The sequence below is a fragment of the Triticum aestivum genome, chromosome 2A (assembly GCF_018294505.1).
Source record: "Triticum aestivum cultivar Chinese Spring chromosome 2A, IWGSC CS RefSeq v2.1, whole genome shotgun sequence".
NCBI classification, from domain to species: domain Eukaryota; kingdom Viridiplantae; phylum Streptophyta; class Magnoliopsida; order Poales; family Poaceae; genus Triticum; species Triticum aestivum.
In genome coordinates this window covers 733244114-733270826 of record NC_057797.1, presented here as the reverse complement: position 1 = coordinate 733270826, position 26713 = coordinate 733244114, and the positions used below count along the sequence as shown (strand labels likewise).

At 47.1% G+C, this 26713-nt stretch overlaps 1 protein-coding gene across 1 annotated transcript; it reads left to right on the top strand.

Annotated features, from left to right (window-relative positions):
- The first annotated feature begins 1607 nt into the window (after positions 1-1607).
- On the top strand, positions 1608-25052 carry LOC123191942 (uncharacterized). The gene is made up of 5 exons (XM_044604475.1): positions 1608-1790; positions 1923-1989; positions 10700-10839; positions 14996-15001; positions 24567-25052. Exons 1-5 carry the CDS (start codon positions 1608-1610, stop codon positions 25050-25052), a joined length of 882 nt encoding a protein of 293 aa, XP_044460410.1.
- The last annotated feature ends 1661 nt before the right edge of the window (positions 25053-26713 follow it).

Below are 26713 nucleotides of genomic sequence, written 5' to 3'. Positions count from 1 at the left end.
AAAAAGGTGACCGTTTGTTGCACTTTTTCTCTAAAATCCATTGCTACCTTTTTTTCGAGGAAGTGCCTTGCTAGTTTTTTTTTGTTTTTTGTCTTTAGAAGAATGTGCCTTGCTAGCCTTTTCGTTTTGAGAAGAATGTGCCTTGATAGTTTTTTTTGAGAGGTGTGCCTTGATAGTTTTTTTTTTTTTTTGAGAATCAAGTGCCTTGATAGTTTTTTTTTGAGTCGGTGTGCCTTGATAGTTGTGCTGGGAGGAGACGCTCAGACGGGTTACTGGGCTTGGCCTTGTACCAGCGCGTCCCTAAAAGAAAGTTGTACTGACCGTCAGGCCGATTCCGAGACGCATAAGGACGACGGGAGGACCAGTTTATCAAGGCTGGTCAGTGAGGAGTAATTTAGACTAGTGTTATATATATGACATTAATCTAAGTTATTATTTTTATAGTGTAAAGTAACATAATACTAGTGTCACAGATGACTTTTTTTATTAGTTTATAGACTCATTTTTTCTCGTGAAGCGCTATGTTACAATAACATATTATGTTACTTTAAACACCTCTCTCCTCATTAACTACATGCCACATAAGTAAAAAAAATTAAAGTGCGCTATGTTACTACGTAAGTTACTCCCACTATAACTAGCCTAATGGAGACCCGAAGCGATATTGGTGGCGAGGACGGCGATATGGAAGCGGGAAGGAGTGGCGGCGAGTCCCTGGGCCGGGAGGATCATGCCGCCGCACTCGAGACCCACGAGAGGATCGCCGGCAAGCCCGACGAGAATCATGTGTCCTGCGGGGAGGAGATCGTACATAGACCGGTTAGCAACATCATGCCGGAATTCGAACATGTCCCGGCACAGACGGAGACCAAGATTGGCGACGGAGGCCAGTCGATCTCCAGCGAGATGGCGATGCAGGTTAGCCAGGAGCAGTTCGACGAGCTGCTGGCCGGCATCTCGACGTCCGTAGCCAAATCGGTCAGAAAGATGTCTGAGGCAGAGGAAGCGACCGCCGCGGCGGCGGCGGCGCGGACGGTCGACTTCAAACTAAGCCTGCTCTCCGGGCTGATCGATGAGCTGTGGGACGACGTGCGGCAGCTAGCCTCCACGGAGCCGAAACTTCTGGCGACGTGCATGCTCACACGCGAGCCCTTCGCGCGCCACGCCTCCACACATTGCGGTTCATGTCTGCCGTCATCAACCGGCTAGACACATGGGTACCCGATTTCGCACGGGAATTGCGATCGATCAATGAGCACAAGCAGACGGAGGGCGGTGATGGTGACGGCGACGGTGACAAACTGACAATGACGATGAGGTGAATGAGTCTGAGGATGGCGAGGAGTAGTTCGAGGTGGACGAGTACGAGGAGGAGGAGAAGGCCGAGGAGTATTACTACGCTGCCTACCATAGATCCTGGGAAAGTATGCTCAGCCTCAGCTGGGGTGGCAACTTCGAAGACCCAAGTGAGTAAATTTGCTTGCTAGTGACGTGCTCTTGGTCCATGTTAGATTTCTAACACGTTCCACTTCGCTTGGTTGTGTGCAGCGGTATTGAGCCCTATGCAGTTTACCCACTATATGTCGGGCCACACTGGCCAAACCCCGATGGGTCCTAAATTCTTGAGGACCATGCAGATCTACTCCATCAAAGTCGCGGAAACGGAAAGCTTTCACCTTGAGTGGCCACTCGAGGTATACGGTGTGGTCGCTGCCCAAGATGGCGTGGACCATCGTCGCAACCTTCTCTTCCTCCGCATAAGGGATGACTGCCAAATCCTCACGAAACAGGTACCCACGACGCGTTGCTATTTTCCTCTTCTTATTTTTCTTATCGCTTGCATCTTTGTTGATAAGTTTAGAATTTTTTTTGGAAAAAATATATTTGTTGACAAGTTAGTTTGTGAATAATGATGCTTGCAGGATCCCTTTCTGCACTTGATTGGCCCGTCTCGTGCGATTATATCTGGGGACGATGTTGTTGGGGAACGTTGCAGAAAATTAAAAATTTTCCTACGGTTTCACCAAGATCCATCTATGAGTTCATCTAAGCAACGAGTCTAGGGAGAGAGTTTGCATCTACATACCACTTGTAGATCGCGTGCGGAAGCTTGCAAGGTGATGATGTAGTCGTACTCGACGTGATCCAAATCACCGATGACCAGCGCCGAACGGACGGCACCTCCGCGTTCAACACACGTACGGGACGGGAGACGTCTCCTCCTTCTTGATCCAGCAAGGGGGAAGGAGAGGTTGATGAAGATCCAGCAGCACGACGGCGTGGTGGTGGATGCAGGGCGTCACAGCAGCAGGGCTTCGCCGAGACTACGAGGGAGAGACGTAACGGGGGGAGGTGGAGGCGCCAGGGGCTGGTGTATGAAGTCCCTCCTCTCCCCCACTATATATAGGGGTGCCAAGGGGGGCGCCGGCCCTAGTAGATGAGATCTACTAGGGGGGCGGCGGCCTAGGGGAGGTTTCCCTCCCCCCCAAGGCACCTAGGGGTGCCTTCCACCACTAGGACTCCTCCTAGGGGGAAACCCTAGGCGCATGGGCCTATAGGGGCTGGTGCCCTTGGCCCATGATGGCCAAGGCGCACCCCCTACAGCCCATGTGGCCCCCCGGGACAGGTGGCCCCACCCGGTGGACCCCCGGGACCCTTCCGGTGGTCCCGGTACAATACCGATAACCCCGAAACTTGTCCCGATGCCCGAAATAGCACTTCCTATATATAATTCTTTACCTCCGGACCATTCCGGAACTCCTCGTGACGTCCGGGATCTCATCCGGGACTCCGAACAAAATTCGGGTTTCTGCATATACATATCTTCATAACCCTAGCGTCACCGAACCTTAAGTGTGTAGACCCTACGGGTTCGGGAGACATGCAGACATGACCGAGACGCTCTCAGTCAATAACCATCAGCGGGATCTGGATACCCATGATGGCTCCCACATGCTCCTCGATGTTGTCATCGGATGAACCACTATGTCGAGGATTCGATCAAACCCTGTATGCAATTCCCTTTGTCAATCGGTACGTCACTTGCCCGAGACTCGATCGTCGGTATCCCAATACCTTGTTCAGTCTCGTTACCGGCAAGTCACTTTACTCGTACCATAATGCATGATCCCGTGTCCAACACCTTGGTCACATTGAGCTCATTATGATGATGCATTACCGAGTGGGCCCAGAGATACCTCTCCGTCATACGGAGTGACAAATCCCAGTCTCGATCCGTGTCAACCCAACAGCTACTTTCGGAGATACCTGTAATGCACCTTTATAGTCACCCAGTTACGTTGTGACGTTTGATACACCCAAGGCACTCTTACGGTATCCGGGAGTTACACGATCTCATGGTCGAAGGAAGAGATACTTGACACTTGCAAAGCTCTAGCAAAACGAACTACACGATCTTTTATGCTATGCTTAGGATTGGGTCTTGTCCATCACATCATTCTCCTAATGATGTGATCCCGTTATCAACGACATCCAATGTCCATAGTCAGGAAACCATGACTATCTGTTGATCACAACGAGCTGGTCAACTAGAGGCTTACCAGGGACATAATGTGGTCTAAGTATTCACACGTGTATTACGATTTCCGGATAATACAGTTATAGCATGAATAAAAGACAATTATCATGAACAATGAAATATAATAATACTTTTATTATTGCCTCTAGGGCATATTTCCAACAGTCTCCCACTTGCACTAGAGTCACCAATCTAGTTACATTGTGATGAATCGAACACCCATAGAGATCTGGTGTTGATCATGTTTTGCACGCGAGAGAGGTTTAGTCAGCGGATCTGCGACATTCAGATCCGTGTGCACTTTGCAAATCTCTATGTCTCCATCTTGAACATTTTCACGGATGGAGTTGAAACGACGCTTGATGTGCCTGGTCTTCTTGTGAAACCTGGGCTCCTTTGCGAGGGCAATAGCTCCAGTGTTGTCACAGAAGAGTTTGATCGGCCCCGACGCATTGGGTATGACTCCTAGGTCGGTGATGAACTCCTTCACCCAAATCGCTTCATGTGCTGCCTCCGAGGCTGCCATGTACTCCGCTTCACACGTAGATCCCGCCACGACGCTCTGCTTGCAGCTGCACCAGCTTACTGCTCCACCATTCAACATATACACGTATCCGGTTTGTGACTTAGAGTCATCCAGATCTGAGTCGAAGCTAGCGTCGACGTAACCCTTTACGACGAGCTCTTCATCTCCTCCATAAACGAGAAACATGTCCTTTGTCCTTTTCAGGTACTTCAGGATATTCTTGACCGATGTCCAGTGTTCCTTGCCGGGATTACTTTGGTATCTTGCTACCAAACTTACGGCAAGGTTTACATCAGGTCTGGTACACAGCATGGCATACATAATAGATCCTATGGCTGAAGCATAGGGGATGACGCTCATCTCTTCTTTATCTTTTGCCGTGGTCGGTGACTGAGCTGAGCTCAGTCTCATACCTTGTAACATAGGCAAGAACCCCTTCTTGGACTGATCCATTCTGAATCTCTTCAAAATCTTATCAAGGTATGTGCTTTGTGAAAGACCTATGAGGCGTCTCGATCTATCTCTATAGATCTTGATGCCTAATATATAAGCAGCTTCTCCAAGGTCCTTCATTGAAAAACACTTATTCAAGTAGGCCTTAATGCTGTCCAGAAATTCTATATTATTTCCCATCAGGAGTATGTCATCTACATATAATATGAGAAATGCTACAGAGCTCCCACTCACTTTCTTGTAAACGCAGGCTTCTCCATAAGTCTGCATAAACCCAAACGCTTTGATCATCTCATCAAAGCGAATGTTCCAACTCCGAGATGCTTGCACCAGTCCATAAATGGATCGCTAGAGCTTGCATACTTTGTTAGCGTTCCGAGGATCGACAAAACCTTCCGGCTGCATCATATACAGTTCTTCCTTAAGATGCCCATTAAGGAATGCTGTTTTGACGTCCATCTGCCATATCTCATAATCATAGTATGCGGCAATTGCTAACATGATTCGGACGGACTTTAGCTTCGCTACGGGAGAGAATGTCTCGTCGTAGTCAATCCCTTGAACCTGTCGATAACCCTTAGCGACAAGTCGAGCTTTATAGATGGTAACATTACCATCCGCGTCCGTCTTCTTCTTAAAGATCCATTTGTTTTCTATCGCTCGCCGATCATCGGGCAAGTCTGTCAAAGTCCATACTTTGTTTTCATACATGGATTCTATCTCGGATTTCATGGCTTCAAGCCATTTGTTGGAATCCGGGCCCGCCATTGCTTCTTCATAGTTCGAAGGTTCATTGTTGTCTAACAACATGATTTCCAGGACAGGGTTGCCGTACCACTCTGGTGCGAAACGTGTCCTTGTGGACCTACGAAGTTCAGCAGTAACTTGATCCGAAGTACCTTGATCATTATCATGGTTTTCCTCTTCAGTTGGTGTGGGCATCACAGGAACGGTTTCCTGTGCTGCGTCACTATCCCGCTCAAGAGGTAGTACTTCATCGAGTTCTACTTTCCTCCCACTTACTTCTTTCGAGAGAAACTCTTTTTCCAGAAAGCATCCGTTCTTGGCAACAAAGATCTTGCCTTCGGATCTTAAGTAGAAGGTATACCCTACAGTTTCCTTAGGGTATCCTATGAATACGCATTTTTCGGACTTGGGTTCGAGCTTTTCAGGTTGAAGTTTCTTGACATAAGCTTCGCATCCCCAAACTTTTAGAAACGACAGCTTAGGTTTCTTTCCAAACCATAATTCATACGGTGTCGTCTCAATGGATTTAGACGGTGCCCTATTTAAAGTGAATGTAGCTGTCTCTAGAGCGTATCCCCAAAATGATAGCGGTAAATCGGTAAGAGACATCATAGACCGCACCATATCCAATAGAGTGCGATTACGACGTTCGGACACACCGTTTCGCTGAGGTGTTCCAGGCGGCGTGAGCTGTGAAACGATTCCACATTTCTTTAAGTGTGTACCAAAATCGTGACTTAAGTATTCTCCTCCACGATCTGATCGTAAGAATTTTATCTTTCGGTCACGTTGATTCTCCACCTCATTCTGAAATTCCTTGAACTTTTCAAAGGTCTCAGACTTGTGTTTCATTAAGTAGACATACCCATATCTACTCAAGTCATCTGTGAGAGTGAGAACATAACGATATCCTCCGCGAGCCTCAACGCTCATTGGACCGCACACATCGGTATGTATGATTTCCAACAAGTTGGTTGCTCGCTCCATTGTTCCGGAGAACGGAGTCTTGGTCATTTTGCCCAAGAGGCATGGTTCACACGTGTCAAACGATTCATAATCAAGAGACTCTAAAAGTCCATCGGCATGGAGCTTCTTCATGCGCTTGACACCAATGTGACCAAAGCGGCAGTGCCACAAGTATGTGGGACTATCGTTATCAACTTTAAATCTTTTGGCATCTACACTATGAACATGTGTAATATTACGCTCGAGATTCATTAAGAATAAACCATTGACCATCGGAGCATGACCATAAAACATATCTCTCATATAAATCGAACAACCATTATTCTCAGACTTAAATGAGTAGCCATCTCGTATTAAACGAGATCCTGATACAATGTTCATGCTCAAACTTGGCACTAAATAACAATTATTAAGGTTCAAAACTAATCCCGTAGGTAAATGTAGAGGCAGCGTGCCGACGGTGATCACATCGACTCTGGAACCATTCCCGACGCGCATCGTCACCTCGTCCTTTGCCAGTCTCCGTTTATTCCGCAGCTCCTGCTGTGAGTTACAAATATGAGCAACGACACCGGTATCAAATACCCAGGAGTTACTACGATTACTGGTAAGGTACACATCAATCACATGTATATCAAATATACCTTTGGTGTTGCCGGCCTTCTTATCCGCTAAGTATTTGGGGCAGTTCCGCTTCCAGTGACCCTTCCCCTTGCAATAAAAGCACTCAGTCTCAGGCTTGGGTCCATTCTTTGACTTCTTCCCGGTAACTGGCTTACCAGGCGCGGCAACATCTTTGCCGTCTTTCTTGAAGTTCTTCTTACCCTTGCCCTTCTTGAACTTAGTGGTCTTATTGACCATCAACACTTGATGTTCTTTCTTGATTTCAGCCTCTGCTGACTTCAGCATCGAGAACACTTCAGGAATGGTCTTTTCCATTCCCTGCATGTTGTAGTTCATCACAAAGCTCTTGTAGCTTGGTGGGAGCGACTGGAGGATTCTGTCAATAACCGCCTCATCTGGGAGGTTAATGTTCAGCTGGGTCATACGGTTGTGCAACCCAGACATCTTCAGGATGTGCTCACTGACAGAACTGTTTTCCTCCATCTTACAACTGTAGAACTTGTCGGAGACATCATATCTCTCGACCCGGGCATGAGCTTGAAAAACTAGTTTCAGCTCTTCGAACATCTCATATGCTCCGTGATGCTCAAAACGCTTTTGGAGCCCCGGTTCTAAGCTGTAAAGCATGCCGCACTGAACGAGGGAGTAATCATCAGCGCGAGACTGCCAAGCATTCATAATGTCTTGGTTCTCTGGGACGGGAGCGTCACCTAGCGGTCCTTCTAGGACATATTGTTTCCTGGCAGCTATGAGGATGATCCTCAGGTTCCGGACCCAGTCCGTATAGTTGCTGCCATCATCTTTCAGCTTGGTTTTCTCTAGGAACGCGTTGAAGTTCATGTTGACATGAGCGTTGGCCATTGATCTACAAGACATATTTGCAAAGGTTTTAGACTAAGTTCATGATAATAAAGTTCTAATCAAATTATGAACTCCCACTTAGATTAGACATCCCTTTAGTCATCTAAGTGTTACACGATCCGAGTCGACTAGGCCGTGTCCGATCATCACGTGAAACGGACTAGTCATCGTCGGTGAACATTCTCATGTTGATCGTATCTTCCATACGACTCGTGTTTGACCTTTCGGTCTCCGTGTTCCGAGGCCATGTCTGCACATGCTAGGCTCGTCAAGTTAACCCTAAGTGTTTTCGCTGTGTAAAACTGTCTTACACCGTTGTATGTGAACATAAGAATCCATCACACCCGATCATCACGTGGTGCTTAGAAGCGACGAACTGTAGCAACGGTGCACAGTTAGGGGAGAACACTTCTTGAAATTTTATAAGGGATCATCTTATTTACTACCGTCGTCCTAAGTAAACAAGATGCATAATACATAATAAACATCACATGCAATTATATAGTTGTGACATGATATGGCCAATATCATATAGCTCCATTGATCTTCATCTTGTCACCGGCTTGACACCATGATCTCCATCATCATGATCTCCATCATCGTGTCTTCATGAAGTTGTCACGCCAACGACTACTTCTACTTCTATGACTAACGTTTAGCAATAAAGTAAAGTAGTTTACATGACGTTATTCAATGACACGCAGGTCATACAAAAAATAATGACAACTCCTATGGCTCCTGCCGGTTGTCATACTCATCGACATGCAAGTCGTGAATCCTATTACAAAGAACATGATCTCATACATCACAATTCATCATTCATCACAACTTCTGGCCATATCACATCACATGATCAATCGCTGCAAAAACAAGTTAGACGTCCTCTAATAGTTGTTGCATCTTTTACGTGGCTGCAATTGGGTTCTAGCAAGAACGTTTTCTTACCTACGAATCACCACAACGTGATTTTGTCAACTTCTATTTACCCTTCATAAGGGCCCTGTTCATCGATTCCGCTCCAACTAAGGTGGGAGAGACAGACACCCGCCAGCCACCTTATGCAACTAGTGCATGTCAGTCGGTGGAACCGGTCTCACGTAAGTGTACGTGTAAGGTTGGTCCGGGCCGCTTCATCCCACAATACCGTTGAGCAAGAAAAGACTAGTATAGGCAAGTAAGATGACAAAATCCACGCCCACAACAAAGTTGTGTTCTACTCGTGCAAAGAGAACTACGCATAGACCTAGCTCTGATACCACTGTTGGGGAACGTTGCAAAAAATTAAAAAATTTCCTACGGTTTCACCAAGATCCATCTATGAGTTCATCTAAGCAACGAGTCTAGGGAGAGAGTTTGCATCTACATACCACTTGAAGATCGCGTGCGGAAGCTTGCAAGGTGATGATGTAGTCGTACTCGACGTGATCCAAATCATCGATGACCAGCGCCGAACGGACGGCACCTCCGCGTTCAACACACGTACGGGACGGGAGACGTCTCCTCCTTCTTGATCCAGCAAGGGGGAAGGATAGGTTGATGAAGATCCAGCAGCACGACGGCGTGGTGGTGGATGCAGGGCGTCACAGCAGCAGGGCTTCGCCGAGACTATGAGGGAGAGACGTAACGGGGGGAGGTGGAGGCGCCAGGGGCTGGTGTATGAAGTCCCTCCTCTCCCCCACTATATATAGGGGTGCCAGGGGGGCGCCGGCCCTAGTAGATGAGATCTACTAGGGGGGGCGGCGGCCTAGGGGAGGTTTCCCTCCCCCCCAAGGCACCTAGGGGTGCCTTCCACCACTAGGACTCCTCCTAGGGGGAAACCCTAGGCGCATGGGCCTATAGGGGCTGGTGCCCTTGGCCCATGATGGCCAAGGCGCACCCCCTACAGCCCATGTGGCCCCCCGGGACAGGTGGCCCCACCCGGTGGACCCCCGGGACCCTTCCGGTGGTCCCGGTACAATACCGATAACCCCGAAACTTGTCCCGATGCCCGAAATAGCACTTCCTATATATAATTCTTTACCTCCAGACCATTCCGGAACTCCTCGTGACGTCCGGGATCTCATCCGGGACTCCGAACAAAATTCGGGTTTCTGCATATACATATCTTCATAACCCTAGCGTCACCGAACCTTAAGTGTGTAGACCCTACGGGTTCGGGAGACATGCAGACATGACCGAGACGCTCTCAGTCAATAACCATCAGCGGGATCTGGATACCCATGATGGCTCCCACATGCTCCTCGATGTTGTCATCGGATGAACCACTATGTCGAGGATTTGATCAAACCCTGTATGCAATTCCCTTTGTCAATCGGTACGTTACTTGCCTGAGACTCGATCGTCGGTATCCCAATACCTTGTTCAGTCTCGTTACCGGCAAGTCACTTTACTCGTACCGTAATGCATGATCCCGTGTCCAACACCTTGGTCACATTGAGCTCAATATGATGATGCATTACCGAGTGGGCCCAGAGATACCTCTCCGTCATACGGAGTGACAAATCCCAGTCTCGATCCGTGTCAACCCAACAGCTACTTTCGGAGATACCTGTAATGCACCTTTATAGTCACCCAGTTACGTTGTGACGTTTGATACACCCAAGGCACTCTTACGGTATCCGGGAGTTACACGATCTCATGGTCGAAGGAAGAGATACTTGACACTTGCAAAGCTCTAGCAAAACGAACTACACGATCTTTTATGCTATGCTTAGGATTGGGTCTTGTCCATCACATCATTCTCCTAATGATGTGATCCCGTTATCAACGACATCCAATGTCCATAGTCAGGAAACCATGACTATCTGTTGATCACAACGAGCTGGTCAACTAGAGGCTTACCAGGGACATAGTGTGGTATAAGTATTCACACGTGTATTACGATTTCCGGATAATACAGTTATAGCATGAATAAAAGACAATTATCATGAACAATGAAATATAACAATACTTTTATTATTGCCTCTAGGGCATATTTCCAACAGATGTCATGATTGATGTCCACCTAAAGCTAAAGGGCACCGTAGAGTCTAAAGATAGGACATTGATCAGTAAAGCCTTCTGTTACGACTACGGTCATTATGATCATAGTGTTTCTACGCGTCTCCACAGGGGCCTTTGTGACGTCCCAAGACCGATGCTCGAGAAGACTTCCATATATTCTTCATGAAGGTTCTACATGATGTTTCATCAAGGATTTAATTCCTTGACCAAGTTTTCATCGAGATTCTTTTAAGGAGCTCAATCATTCTTCTTCTTGCAATCTGGAGTGCAATTCTTTCTTCCGTATCATTGGAGGTGGTATTATGTCATTCTTGATAATTTGAGTTCATGTTTCATGAATCACATGTTGTTAAGAATGAGGTATTTTAAATCCATATACCTCTTCGTTGGAGTTATCTTGGGTTATATTTTCACCTAAAGCTTTCCCTAAGGATTGTTGCTATTTATGGTGCTTATAAATGATCCAAGTTCTTCATTTATCCTCCCGGCGAAATAAGTTTCTCGCCTCCTTGTTCTTATCAATCCAACTCTTTTTCCCGTGAGTGGCAGGTTGTCACCTCATAATTTGAGATGTATTCCATAAGACCATATCAAGCTTATTCTTTTCGTTGTTGGTTTTCCAACAAATCCGTTCTAGCATTTGTTGTAAGCGTGCTCCCTCGAGATCTTGTTTCCCTTCGTTCATCCCATTCCATTCTTACTTTTGTTTCGGAGGCTTTGTGATGTTGCTCTCTTCAACCCATCTTTTCGTGTTGTCAGGATCGTGTTCTTTTCTTGGTTTATCCATTTAACCGGAGTGTTGTGTCCTTTTGCTCAAGCTCTTTCATTTTATCAAGTCTTTCATCTCTTTTCAACCGGAGTGCTACCCGAATCGGTTCTTTCTTTTCCTCTTTCTTAACGGAGTGCTTTCAACTTCGTTCATCTCCATTGCATTCTTTTCTCGAAATGGCTTAACCTTTCAAGGTTCGTGGTTTCACTCATTTGTCAAAGAAGCAACTTTGTTTTACCTCTTCCTCTTCCGTTTTCTATCCGGTGCCATCCTAGATCTCGGGACGAGATCCTCTCGTAGTGGTGGAGTGTTGTGACGCCCCGAGACCGATGCTCGAGAAGACTTCCATATATTCCAGGTTTCGCCGTGTGTTTCATTTGTGCTTACCCTTTTATTTTTGCATTGCATCATGTCATCATGCCATCATCTCATAAATCTTTTGCATCTCAACTAAATAAATTGTGTGAATTTTTGATCCATTTAAATCGAGGGAAGAGTGACTTATCTTTATAACATATCCTCCTAATATTTAGGGAGCTATTATAAATATTCCACTATTTTGGAATTCACCTTAACACACTTGCAAAATCCCAATGCCTTTGTTATCACAACTCTTGGCCTCTAACTTTGCTATATATCATTTCTCTATTTTTTCGGAGCTCCACCGAGATTCTCAATCATTTCTGGACCGTCCTAGCACCCACTTTCTATTAGAACCCATTTGAATTAAATTCAAATGAGTGTGGACCTAGTTTGCCCAAACCTCTTCCAACCATTTTTGTTAAATCCTTCATATTTTCTTGGTCCAAGGAAAATATCCCTGTTGGTCTAATTCCTTTTTTAATTCTCTCTTTCTGTTCTCCAAAGTTCTCTTTATTTTTATTTTTTATTGGGAGCCCAATTTAGCTTTCCAGGCTGGCCCTCTCCTTCTCTCTTCCTAGTCTTCCTTTAGCCCAGCACAACAAGGCCAACCACTTGACCTTTTGGCCCAAGGCCCGTATCCCTCCTAACCCTAGGCGCATCTGGACCCTCTCCCTCGCGCCGCCAGAGTTAGCGAGCGCTACGGCCTCGCTCGACCCCTCCTTCTCTCGATCTCCCTCTCGGTCCTTCTCTCGCCCGATCAATCCCCTCTCCCCTCGATCTCTCCCTTTCTTTCCTCCTAGCGCCGCCAAAGGAGGAGCCCGATCCCCATTGCAGCCTCTCCCTCGCGAGCACCCTCCTTCCCCTTCCCGTTCGCCTGCCTCGACATGGGGCCTTGTTCCTCCTCCCGCTCGCGCCTCCTCCTGCCTCGTCCATCGAAGCCGCCGCCTCGACTTCTGGCTCCGGCCTCCACCGGCCGCTCCCTCCCGGGCCTTGGCCTCGTCCTCGACTACCCAGGCCAGAGCTCCCACTGCTGCGCCTTGGACGGGAGGTCCCTCACGGCCGCCCGCCGCCGTCCTTGTCCATGTTCGTGGAACCAGGCCGCTGAGCTCCACCAAGCCCCGCCGTCATGTCCGGTCGCTGCCGGCGACCACGACCAGCGCCGGCCATCCTCCTGCCGCTCCTGCTACCCGCCTCTGCTCTACACGCACAGCCCCTGCGTTTGTGGCTTCGCCTTCATCGAGCTCGCCCCGCCGCCTCTGTTCTACTCCAGCCAGATCTAGTTGGCCCCGTCATCCTCCATCTGGGGACTCGCTATTCCCCTCGTCACTTCGCCGGAGTTCACGCCCAAGGCCGCTACAACCTCACCAACGGCCGCGTCCTTGCCTTCCCGTACTACTATTGCGAGATGCCAAGGCCACCACTACACCTGTACATCGTGCCGTGTTCGTTCGCACGCCAAGACCGGACCCATCAAGTACAACCACACCATGTTGATACGGGAACCACTACCGTCGACCTCCGAAGAACATGGTTTTGCCGAGTACCCCTTCGTTTTGTCAAGACCATCAAGTCCCACGACGACCTTGTACCACTACCGTCACAAGAACCGAGACCAGCAAGTCCGAAGACCCAAGTACCATGACGCCAAGTACACCTTTGGATCGCCAAGGTGGATCTCGAACGTTGACGAGGTTCCGATAAGACCGTCGACGTGTACAACCACAATATGAACGTGTGCCCGACGACCTCGAAGACCTATGTTACACCAAGTACCACGACGACCTTTGACATGTACCCCTACATCGCACCGAACATGTACCACTACATCCGGAGGCATCGGATCAGTCAAGTTCCACTTCCGCCGTGAACAACTACTGTCGTCGAGATCACGAGAACCCCTACTTCCTCCTTGAAACGTGATCGACTACCGTCGACCCCAAGTGACTCGGATTCGTCAAGTCCTTCTACGAAAACATGTACCTCTACCGTCGCGAGTACCTCTACCATCGTCGTGTACCCCCTACTTCCACCACGTCCCGAGAACGTATACTTCCTCTACTTGGCACCGAACGAGAACCGGCCCGTTTGCACGCTTCGAAGGTATAACCCCGAAACGACCGCCCGTGGATGAATGCATATGTTGTATGAAATGCTCGCGGTTGCACCATGCCCGACGTGTTTCTTGCATGTTCCCCGTTGCCATGCCGTCGTCTCGTGGGAACCTGGTTGCCGGGATCACCCCACCTTCTATCGCATGTCACGCTCCCGTCACTTTTCCTTTTGCACCGGTATCTCTGTGAGCTATCGGAACCGGAATGTTGCCGTGGCACCATCTCCGTTGTCATTGTCGTGGAACCCCTTTTGTTTCCGCCACGATGACAAATGCTTCTTTATGCTCATGTCAACTTTTAATAAAAATTGCATAAACTTGTTCATGTCATTCGCATCATGATAATAACATTTAGATGGTTAAAATTGTTGTTTGCTTTTAAATTACTAATGCATGTGGGGATTTACCGGATTCGTTATTTGTTATATCCGGCCCCATTTAAATTGTTTAGATGGTGTAGTTTTGTTATGCCTCACCTCTTGCCATGTTAATCAACATTTAATATTGTTGGGTACCTAAACGAGAGAGAACTAAATAATTATTGTGGTGTCCGTCAATATGCAACTCGTTGCATATTCAGCTCCACTTAATTTGTAGTTTTGTTTGTGCACTTTGCCATGCCATGCCTCTTTAAACCAGACATGCATCATACTTGATTGTGCATCGTGCCATGATTATGTGATGGTTGTTTACTATGTTGTTTGCTTCTTTCCGGGTTGCCTTTCTCGTGAGCTTCGGTTCCGTTTCGGAGTTGTGAGGATCCGTTCGACTTCGTCCGTGTGTCTTCTTCATGACTCATTCTTCTTCCTTGCGGGATCTCAGGCAAGATGACCATACCCTCGAAATCACTTCTATCTTTGCCTTCTAGTTTCTCGCTCTTTTGCTATGCCTATGCCGCGATACCTACCACTTGCTTATCATGCCTCCTATATTGTTGAACCAAGCCTCTAACCCACCTTGTCCTAGCAAACCGTTGTTTGGCTATGTTACCGCTTTGCTCAGCTCCTCTTATAGCGTTGTTAGTTGCAGGTGAAGATTGAAGTTTGTTCCTTGTTGGAACATGAAGATGTTGTTCCTTATTGGAACATGTTTACTTGTTGGGATATCACAATATCTCTTATTTAATTAATGCATCTATATACTTGGTAAAGGTTGGAAGGCTCGGCCTTTTGCCTAGTGTTTTGTTCCACTCTTGCCGCCCTAGTTTCCGTCATATCAGTGTTATGTTCCTGGATTTTGCGTTCCTTACGCGGTTGGGTAATAATGGGAACCCCTTGACAGTTCGCCTTGATTAAAACTCTTCCAGCAATGCCCAACATTGGTTTTACCATTCGCCACCTAGCCTCTTTTTCCCTTGGGTTCCGCAGACTCAAGGGTCATCTTATTTAAACCCCCCCGGGCCAGTGCTCCTCTGAGTGTTGGTCCAAACAGAGCCACTTGCAGCGCCACCTCATGGAAACTCGAGGTTTGGTTTTAGTTGTACGTAGTGTTCATCTGAGTGTGCCCTGAGAACGAGATATGTGTGCAGCTCCTATCGGGATTTGTCGGCACATTCGGGCGGTGTTGCTAGATTTGTTTTAACTTGTCAAAGTTGTCTTGTAGAACCGGGATACCGAGTCTGATGGGAATGTCTCGGGAGAAGGTATATCCTTCGTTGATCGTGAGAGCTTGTCATGGGCTAAGTTGGGACTCCCCTACAGGGATTTGAACTTTCGAAAGCCGTGCCCGCGGTTATGGGCAGATGGGAATTTGTTAACGTCCGGTTGTAGAAAACCTGAAGTTGACCTTAATTAAAATACATCAACCGCGTGTGTAACCGTGATGGTCTCTTTCCAGCGGAGTCCGGGAAGTGAACACGGTGTTGGAGTTATGCTTGACGTAGGTTGTTCTAGGATCACTTCTTGATCATAGTTTCACGATCGTGCTTTGCCTTCTCTTCTCGTTCTCATTTGCGTATGTTTAGCCACCATATATGCTAGTCGCTTGCTGCAGCTCCACATACTACCTTGCCTTACCTATAAGCTTAAATAGTCTTGATCGCGAGGGTGTAAGATTGCTGAGTCCCCGTGACTCACAGATACTTCCAAAACCAGCTTGCAGGTGCCGAGGATACCGAGCAGATGACGCAACCAAACTCTGGAGGAGCTTGATGAAGATCTTGTCCTTTATGTTGTTTCGTTCTAGTTGATCAGTAGTGGAGCCCAGTTGGGGTCGACCGAGGACCGTGTTGCATTTGGGGTTCTTCTTTTATTTTGGTTCCATAGTCGGGCCTTGATTGTATTTGGATGTTGTAATGCTTTATTCATGTATTTGTGTGAAGTGGCTATTGTAAGCCAACTATGTATCTCTTTCCCTTATATATTACATGAGTTGTGTGAAGATTACCTCACTTGCGACATTGCTTTCAATGCGGTTATGCCTCTAAGTCGTGCTTCGACACGTGGGAGATATAGCCGCATCGAGGGCATTACAAGTTGGTATCAGAGCCTTCCCCGACCTTAGGAGCCCCCACTGCTTGATCGAATTAGCTGCCGTTGTTGAGTCTAGAAAAAATGTTTTGAGTCATTAGGAATTATATATCGGAGAGTTTAGGAATTCTTTTTACTCCCCAGTCCCTTCATCGCTCTGGTAAGGCATCCTGACGCATAGTTTTGACTCTTCTTTTCTCAAATTTCACTAAAAAAAATTTAGGATCACGCGGGTATCTTGGAATCATTCCGATGGTTTTGTGACGAGAACATTGTTCTTGGTGCCTCCGGACATTTAGGGGTTGTGGCAGTGTCCCGGGGAGTTGAGCTCCGAGGTGTTGTCGTCACAATTTTATCGTTGCAGTTCTGGAATACCTTAGTTTAGTTCGCCGACATCGAAAATCTCTTTTATGTAGTTGTTGGTGAGATAACCTCGACGCCACCCAGTACTAGGGCGGGAGTTCGGGAGTATTGCCATAACTCGTATAACGGATGCTTTTCGAAGGTTGAGGTAGACGATTTCCGAAGGTTTCTTGGTTATGTGTTGAACGATGGATACACCTGGATGTAGGATTTGTTAGTTTGGGCGAGATATTATGCTTCCCCTCTATCCCCAACACCTGATTGCATAACCGGAAAATTTCGGGAGTTTATAAGTGGGAATTCAAGTAGCTCTTAGGATATCTTTCCGACAGATGTATGATATAAATTGGGGTTCGACGTCTAGTGGTCCGCCTATCCACGGTTGGTTTTACAGTGGTCTCGTTATGTCTTAAAGAGTCCTTGGCTATGCCGACTCGGGGACGCTTCGTATGTCATGTGCACTGCCTTGTACATGATGGCGCTGTACGACCGAGCCCGTGTAGGCCCCACCACGAAAACTTCGGACGAAATCTCTATCATATGTTTGTTCTGGCTTATTCCGCAAGCCAATCCTTTGTTTTGTTTTTGAGTTGTGGTATTCGAGTTGCTTCAAAGTCAAATGTTGATTCCATACCTTCTCTAAACGGTGTTCTCATACTCCGAGGTGAATACCAATCCTTCATGATAATCGAGATTGTCATGCCAATTTCTTTTCAACCGGCGTGTTTCTCTTCAAGTGGATCCGATCATTTTAACATCGCAAGATCACCTCTCGGTTTTTCTCAACGGTGTTTGTTTCATCCGTCTCCAAGTTGCCTTTGTTTTTCCCGCCCTCCCACCCTTGTTTCTTCAAGGACTCACATTTCTTGATCAAGTATCCATATTATTGATGTGAAGACTCTCCATTCTTCTCCTTCATGTTCTTACCCGGTGTTTCTCATGAAGATACTAATGGAGCCTCAAGTTTATAATTCTTTGTTCTTTTATCTTCCCCGGTGTGTTCAATGCAATCTTTCGATGGTGATCACATCTTTTCCTCGTTTCAATACCTTCTCATACCGGTGCACCTCATAATAATTCACTTCTCGCTATTCATTTGTTCGGGAGTGCTGAAGATATCTCAGAAGGCTCGTCTTGTCTTTCAAGACCAGTTCAACCTATTTCGAGGTTGTTATCTCATTCTAGCCATTTAAATCTAACCGGTGCATTCTCTCTTTTAAATCGTTCTACGATGTTCCTTTTGAGTGGGCCCTAACCCACAGGTCTTTTCCCAGGATCTTACCTGACTCTTTTCCCTTCCCGGAGCTATCTATCAAATCCTTTTCAAAGTTTGGTGTAAGAATGAGTTATCATCAGTCACATGCCTTTCTCCAAGATCTTTCAAATTCTTTTCATTGTTGGATCAACCTTTCCATTCTTCATTCCGGAGTGCCTCTACAATTATTGTTGGTGTTTCTCGTCGTCATTCTCAGATTTTGAAGACCGAAGAAGAGTTTCCCCTCCATATCTTATCTGTTCTCTCAAAGATTCGTGGTTCTAGTTCAAGTCCATCCTCTCATAATTGTTTTGATTGTGAGAATTCCTTTCGCCTATCTGGAGTCCATCGATTCAGGTTTATTCATTCTCAGTTTTCAGTTATCATTTTCCAATCTTGCCGGTGCTTCGTTCAAGTGATCTCTAATCGGCTCGTGATCTCTTCGTTCTCATGTATCTAAATCCTCTCAAGCATCTTCATTCGTTTTCTAATTCTTCCCGGTGTTTCTTTATTTTTTTTTCTTCGTTCATTTTGAATTCTACCGGTGGCTCTTCTAAGATTCTTCTTCCTTCGTTATAATATCAATTGACTCCTTCTTTCCAACCCTACCGGTGGTTCGTTGAAGACTTTCTCAAATTTGCGCTATATCTATCTTAATCCTTTCTATGAGAATAAGTAATATGTCAAATCCGTTGATTGTCATCAATTTAATTGGTGAAGGATACGCATAACGTAATTCTTATTCTTGCTTCATCCAAGTGATTAATTCCTTATTCCGGAGGCTCTTCAAATTCTCGGTTCCATTTGTTTCATATTCTCTTTTTTCCAGAGTTCCAACCTCTTTCAATTATATCACCACGGAGATTCATCTAAATCGTTACAAGGATTCACCTTGTGTTTTTCAACTTCTCTTTCCTTTCGTTTGATCATTCTTTTGTTTACCGGAGTTCTTCATGAAGGTTCTACATGATGTTTCATCAAGGATCTAATTCCTTCACCAAGTTTTCATCGAGATTCTTTTAAGGAGCTCAATCATTCTTCTTCTTGCAATCCGGAGTGCAATTCTTTCTTCCGTATCATTGGAGGTGGTATTATGTCATTCTTGATAATTTGAGTTCATGTTTCATGAATCACATGTTGTTAAGAATGAGGTATTTTAAATCCATATACCTCTTCGTTGGAGTTATCTTGGGCTATATTTTCACCTAAAGCTTTCCCTAAGGATTGTTGCTATTTATGGTGCTTATAAATGATCCAAGTTCTTCATTTATCCTCCCGGCGAAATAAGTTTCTCGTCTCCTTGTTCTTATCAATCCAATTCTTTTTCCCGTGAGTGGCAGGTTGTCACCTCATAATTTGAGATGTATTCCATAAGACCATATCAAGCTTATTCTTTTCGTTGTTGGTTTTCCAACAACTCCGTTCTTGCATTTGTTGTAAGCGTGCTCCCTCGAGATCTTGTTTCCCTTTGTTCATCCCATTCCATTCTTACTTTTGTTTCGGAGGCTTTGTGATGTTGCTCTCTTCAACCCATCTTTTCGTGTTGTCAGGATCGTGTTCTTTTCTTGGTTTATCCATTTAACCGGAGTGTTGTGTCCTTTTGCTCAAGCTCTTTCATTTTATCAAGTCTTTCATCTCTTTTCAACCGAAGTGCTACCCGAATCGGTTCTTTCTTTTCCTCTTTCTTAACGGAGTGCTTTCAACTTCGTTCATCTCCATTGCATTCTTTTCTCGAAATGGCTTAACCTTTCAAGGTTCGTGGTTTCACTCATTTGTCAAAGAAGCAACTTTGTTTTACCTCTTCCTCTTCCGTTTTCTATCCGGTGCCATCCTAGATCTCGGGATGAGATCCTCTCGTAGTGGTGGAGTGTTGTGACGCCCCGAGACCGATGCTCGAGAAGACTTCCATATATTCCGGATTTCGCGTGTGTTTCATTTGTGCTTACCCTTTTATTTTTGCATTGCATCATGTCATCATGCCATCATCTCATAAATCTTTTGCATCTCAACTAAATAAATTGTGTGGATTTTAGACCCATTTAAATCGAGGGAAGAGTGACTTCTCTTTATAATATATCCTCCTAATATTTAGGGAGCTATTATAAATATTCCACTATTTTGGAATTCACCTTAACACACTTGCAAAATCCCAATGCCTTTGTAATCACAACTCTTGGCCTCTAACTTTGCTATATATCCTTTCCCTATTTTTCCGGAGCTCCAACGAGATTCTCAATCATTTCTGGACCGTCCTAGCACCCACTTTCTATTAGAACCCATTTGAATTAAATTCAAATGAGTGTGGACCTAGTTTGCCCAAACCTCTTCCAACCATTTTTGTTAAATCCTTCATATTTTCTTGGTCCAAGGAAAATATCCCTGTTGGTCTAATTCCTTTTCTAATTCTCTCTTTCTGTTCTCCAAAGTTCTCTTTATTTTTATTTTTTTTATTGGGAGCCCACTTTAGCTTTCCAGGCTGGCCCTCTCCTTCTCTCTTCCTAGTCTTCCTTTAGCCCAGCACAACAAGGCCAACCACTTGACCTTTTGGCCCAAGGCCCGTATCCATCCTAACCCTAGGCGCATCTGGACCCTCTCCCTCGCGCCGCCAGAGTCAGCGAGCGCTGCGGCCTCGCTCGACCCCTCCTTCTCTCGATCTCCCTCTCGGTCCTTCTCTCGCCCGATCCATCCCCTCTCCCCTTGATCTCTCCCTTTCTTTCCTCCTAGCGCCGCCAAAGGAGGAGCCCGATCCCCATTGCAGCCTCTCCCTCGCGAGCACCCTCCTTCCCCTTCCCGTTCGCGTGCCTCGACATCGGGCCTTGCTCCTCCTCCCGCTCGCGCCTCCTCCTGCCTCGTCCATGGAAGCCGCCGCCTCGACTTCTGGCTCCGGCCTCCACCGGCCGCTCCCTCCCGGGCCTTGGCCTCGTCCTCGACTACCCAGGCCAGAGCTCCCACTGCTGCGCCTTGGACAGGAGGTCCCTCACGGCCGCCCGCCGCCGTCCTTGTCCGCGTCCGTGGAACCAGGCCGCCGAGCTCCACCAAGCCCCGCCGTCATGTCCGGTCGCTGCCGGCCACCACGACCAGCGCCGGCCATCCTCCTGCCGCTCCTGCTACCCGCCTCTGCTCTAGACGCACGACCCCTGCGTCTGTGGCTTCGCCTCCGTCGAGCTCGCCCCGCCGCCTCCGTTCTACTCCGACCAGATCCAGTTGGCCCCGTCCTCCTCCATCTGGGGACTCGCCGTTCCCCTCGTCATGTCGCCGGAGTTCACGCCCAAGGCCGCTACAACCTCACCAACGGCCGCGTCCTTGCCTTCCTGTACTACTATTGCGAGATGCCAGGGCCACCACTACACCTGTACATCGTGCCGTGTTCGTTCGCACGCCAAGACCGGACCCATCAAGTACAACCACACCATGTTGATACGGGAACCACTACCGTCGACCTCCGAAGAACATGGTTTTGGCGAGTACCCCTTCGTTTTGTCAAGACCATCAAGTCCCACGATGACTTTGTACCACTACCGTCACAAGAACCGAGACCGGCAAGTCCGAAGACCCAAGTACCATGACGCCAAGTACCCCTTCGGATCGCCAAGGTGGATCTCGAACATTGACGAGGTTCTGATAAGACCGTCGACGTGTACAACCACAATGTGAACGTGTGCCCGACGACCCCAAAGACCTATGATACACCAAGTACCACGATGACCTTTGACATGTACCCCTACATCGCACCGAACATGTACCACTACGTCCGGAGGCATCGGATCCATCAAGTTCCACTACCGCCGTGAACAACTACTGTCGCCGAGATCGCGAGAACCCCTACTTCCTTCTCGAAACGTGAACGACTACCGTCGACCCCAAGTGACTCGGATTCGTCAAGTCCTTCTATGAAAACGTGTACCTCTACCGTCATGAGTACCTCTACCGTCGTCGTGTACCCCCTACTTCCACCACGTCCCGAGAACGTATACTTCCTCTACTTGGCACCGAACGAGAACCGGCCCGTTTGCACGCTTCGAAGGTATAACCCCAAAACGACCGCCCGTGGACGAATGCATATGTTGTATGAAATGCTCGCGGTTGCACCGTGCCCGACGTGTTTCTTGCATGTTCCCCGTTGCTATGCCGTTGTCTCGTGGGAACCCGGTTGCCGGGATCACCCCACCTTCTATCGCATGTCACGCTCCCATCACTTTTCCTTTTGCACCGGTATCTCCGTGAGTTATCGGAACCGGAATGTTGCCGTGGCACCATTTCCGTTGTCATTGTCGTGGCGCCCCTTTTGTTTCCGCCACGATGACAATTGCTTCTTTATGCTCATGTCAACTTTTAATAAAAATTGCATAAACTTGTTCATGTCATTCGCATCATGATAATAACATTTAGATGGTTAAAATTGTTGTTTGCTTTTAAATTACTAATGCATATGGGGATTTACCGGATTCGTTATTTGTTATATCCGGCCCCATTTAAATTGTTTAGATGGTGTAGTTTTGTTATGCCTCACCTCTTGCCATGTTAATCAACATTTAATATTGTTGGGTACCTAAACGAGAGAGAACTAAATAATTATTGTGGTGTTCGTCAATATGCAACTCGTTGCATATTCAGCTCCACTTAATTTGTAGTTTTGTTTGTGCACTTTGCCATGCCATGCCTCTTTAAACCGGACATGCATCATACTTGATTGTGCATCGTGCCATGATTATGTGATGGTTGTTTACTATGTTATTTGCTTCTTTCCGGGTTGCCTTTCTCGTGAGCTTCGGTTCCGTTCCAGAGTTGTGAGGATCCGTTCGACTTCTTCCGTGTGTCTTCTTCATGACTTGTTCTTCTTCCTTGCGGGATCTCAGGCAAGATGACCATACCCTCGAAATCACTTCTATCTTTGCTTGCTAGTTGCTCTCTCTTTTGCTATGCCTATGCCGCGATACCTACCACTTGCTTATCATACCTCCTATATTGTTGAACCAAGCCTCTAACCCACCTTGTCCTAGCAAACCGTTGTTTGGCTATGTTACCGCTTTGCTCAGCTCCTCTTATAGCGTTGTTAGTTGCAGGTGAAGATTGAAGTTTGTTCCTTGTTGGAACATGGAGATGTTGTTCCTTGTTGGAACATGTTTACTTGTTGGGATATCACAATATCTCTTATTTAATTAATGCATCTATATACTTGGTAAAGGGTGGAAGGCTTGGCCTTTTGCCTAGTGTTTTGTTCCACTCTTGCCGCCCTAGTTTCCGTCATATCGGTGTTATGTTCCCGGATTTTGCGTTCCTTATGCGGTTGGGTAATAATGGGAACCCCTTGACAGTTCACCTTGATTAAAACTCTTCCAGCAATGCCTAACATTGGTTTTACCATTCGCCACCTAGCCTCTTTTTCCCTTGGGTTCCGCGGACTCAAGGGTCATCTTATTTAAACCCCCCTGGGCCAGTGCTCCTCTGAGTGTTGGTCCAAACAGAGCCACTTGCAGCGCCACCTCGGGGAAACTCGAGGTTTGGTTTTAGTTGTACGTAGTGTTCATCTGAGTGTGCCCTGAGAACGAGATAGGTGCAGCTCCTATCGGGATTTGTCGGCACATTCGGGCGGTGTTGCTGGATTTGTTTTAACTTGTCAAAGTTGTCTTGTAGAACCAGGATATCGAGTCTGATCGGAATGTCTCGGGAGAAGGTATATCCTTCGTTGACCGTGAGAGCTTGTCATGGGCTAAGTTGGGACTCCCCTGCAGGGATTTGAACTTTCGAAAGCCGTGCCCGCGGTTATGGGCAGATGGGAATTTGTTAACGTCCGGTTGTAGAAAACCTGAAGTTGACCTTAATTAAAATACATGAACCGCGTGTGTAACCGTGATGGTCTCTTTCCGGCGGAGTCCGGGAAGTGAACACGGTGTTGGAGTTATGCTTGACGTAGGTTGTTCTAGGATCACTTCTTGATCATAGTTTCACGATTGTGCTTTGACTTCTCTTCTCGCTCTCATTTGCGTATGTTTAGCCACCATATATGCTAGTCGCTTGCTGCAGCTCCACATACTACCTTGCCTTACCTATAAGATTAAATAGTCTTGATCGCGAGGGTGTAAGATTGCTGAGTCCCCGTGACTCACATATACTTCCAAAACCAGCTTGCAGGTGTGGAGGATACCGAGCAGATGACGCAACCAAACTCTGGAGGAGCTTGATGAAGATCTTGTCCTTTGTGTTGTTTCGTTCTAGTTGATCAGTACTGGAGCCCAGTTGGGGTCGATCGGGGACCGTGTCGCATTTGGGGTTCTTCTTTTATTTTGGTTCCGTAGTCGGGCCTTGATTGTATTTGGATGTTGTAATGCTTTATTCATGTATTTGTGTGAAGTGGCGATTGTAAGCCAACTATGTATCTCTTTCTCTTATATATTACATGGGTTGTGTGAAGATTACCTCACTTGCGACATTCTTTCAATGCTGTTATGCCTCTAAGTCATGCTTCGACACGTGGGAGATATAGCCGCATCGAGGGTGTTACAGCCTTTGCACACTGGAGCTATGTTGTGAGCATCTTCGACGGTCGCTCCAAGCCACTATCCTGGGCGTCCAACTTGTAAAAGGATCATTGCCTTGTGAAAGTGGCATCAAAGTCCTTTGCTTCGCACTAACTGAAGATGAAACCAAAGGCGGTCTCCCATCTAGGCCTGTTTTGCTGCTTGATTCACAAGCTGAAACAATGCCCGTGGATGAAGAGGGTTATCTAGAGCTCTCAAGGCGAGCTGGTTCAGTAAAATTAAACGGAAGGCTGGCAATTCTCGTACATGCTAGAGAAGCGAGTGGAAGTGTTGTCTTCACACCCAAATCTAGCAGCGTAAGTCAAGAAAGATGTGACCTTGGTGATTGTGAAGTGGAGATAACCGTTACTTGGTCTCTCATGGCTAAAAGCCAACATCATATCGGGCTGATGGGATGTGCAGAACCTTATTACGCACATGAACTATATCGTATTCCCAAGATGATACTTGAGGAAGACGCTTGTTGAACATAGGTTAGCATGTTCACTCTAGTAAAAATGAAGTCATGCATCTGATGATGTTCTAATATCGTGTGAACTATCGTTCCATCGTGAACTTGTCTGCTACTTGTTCCTACACTATGATACAAGACTAGCCTACGCATATACATACATGTGTGTAGACAAGGCCCATGTATATTATTGTTATGTCTATTTGTTGTTGAGCTAGTCACGACTGCCAACTTTTTCATGCCCTGTCGGTTAGTGTTCGAAGAGTTTGAGTTTAGCTCGTCCATCAACATGCCATGACGACGACGTCGGAAGTTCTTCAAGGGGTTTTTGACTTTTTTCCCCTCGAATATGCACGAATGTGCATATCATATATTAAAAAAGAACGGCAAAGAAAGCATTCACCAACAGTTACATTTACACGTCTGTGCGGCGCTTAGTACGCGCCCACTCCACCCAGATACACGTAACCTACTCCTCCCTCATAGCCCACCTATACAAACTACCTTGGAAACTCCCTAACTCCCTCTTGATAAGCCCTGCCTTAGCCCATATCATGGCCTCAGACTTCGCCTTCTGGATGAGCCTCTCAATTGATGGGGAAACGCCGTCAAAAACAATGGCATTTTGATGCTTCCAAAGCTCCCACATTACAAGTAACATCATTGTACGTAGGTCCTTGATCCTCGTTGTCCCATCCGCGCTCCTGCTGCCAAGCCAGTCCCCGAGCTTGTCATCCTTCCTTGGTTTCCAATCTGCTCTGCCAAGTGCCTCACCTATGCGTGTCCACGCCATTCTGGCAAACACGCACGTGAGCAAAATATGGTTTATCGTTTCCTCTTCCTGATCACAAAACGGGCACGTGTCCTGGTGCGGTAAACCTCTCCTCGCTAGCCGGTCCGAGATCCAACACTGGTTTCTGAGGGCCAACCACGCAAAAAAGCGACACTCCAATGGCGCCCTAGACTTCCAAGTCAGCTTTGATGTGGGCACCACCTCCCGACCCCAAAATCTGCTCGCATAGGCCGAGCTCACGGTGAACTGGCCGTGAGCCTCCCAGGACCAAGCGACAACGTCCTGCTCTCCCACACGCGGCTCCCAAGCTTGCACCCTCGACCACAGATCCATGAACTGCCGCAATGTGATCTCATCCATGTCCGGCCCAACATGTTGTGCCCAAACTCCACTCGCAGCGACCTGCCCCACCTTCTGGCCTCTCCTGATTCTTGGTGGGATCCTTTCATACACTGTCGGTGCTACCTCATGCACCCTCATGCCATCGAGCCATCTATCCTCCCAGAACAAGGTAGTCCTCCCATCTCTAGCCTCGGCTCTAGTTGCTGCCCAGAATATCTGCATAGACTCTTTAGGCACTTTAATAGTGAATTCACTCCACGGTTTGTTACCATCCACCCTTTGCAGCCACGGCCACCTCGCTTGCATTGCCACATTCAACCATTGCAAGTTTGGTATGCCCAGACCTCCAGCCCACTTAGGGGCACACACCGCTTCCCAGGCCACCGCGCAATTACCTCCATTTGCCTGTGTATCGGCATGGCACATAACACAGACTGCACCAGTGTCAACCTCCCACTCTTCGGCATTAGCGCGGACTTCCATTTGGGCAAATGATTTGCCAAGTTATCCACCAAGTATTGTAGCTGTCCTACCGTTTGTTT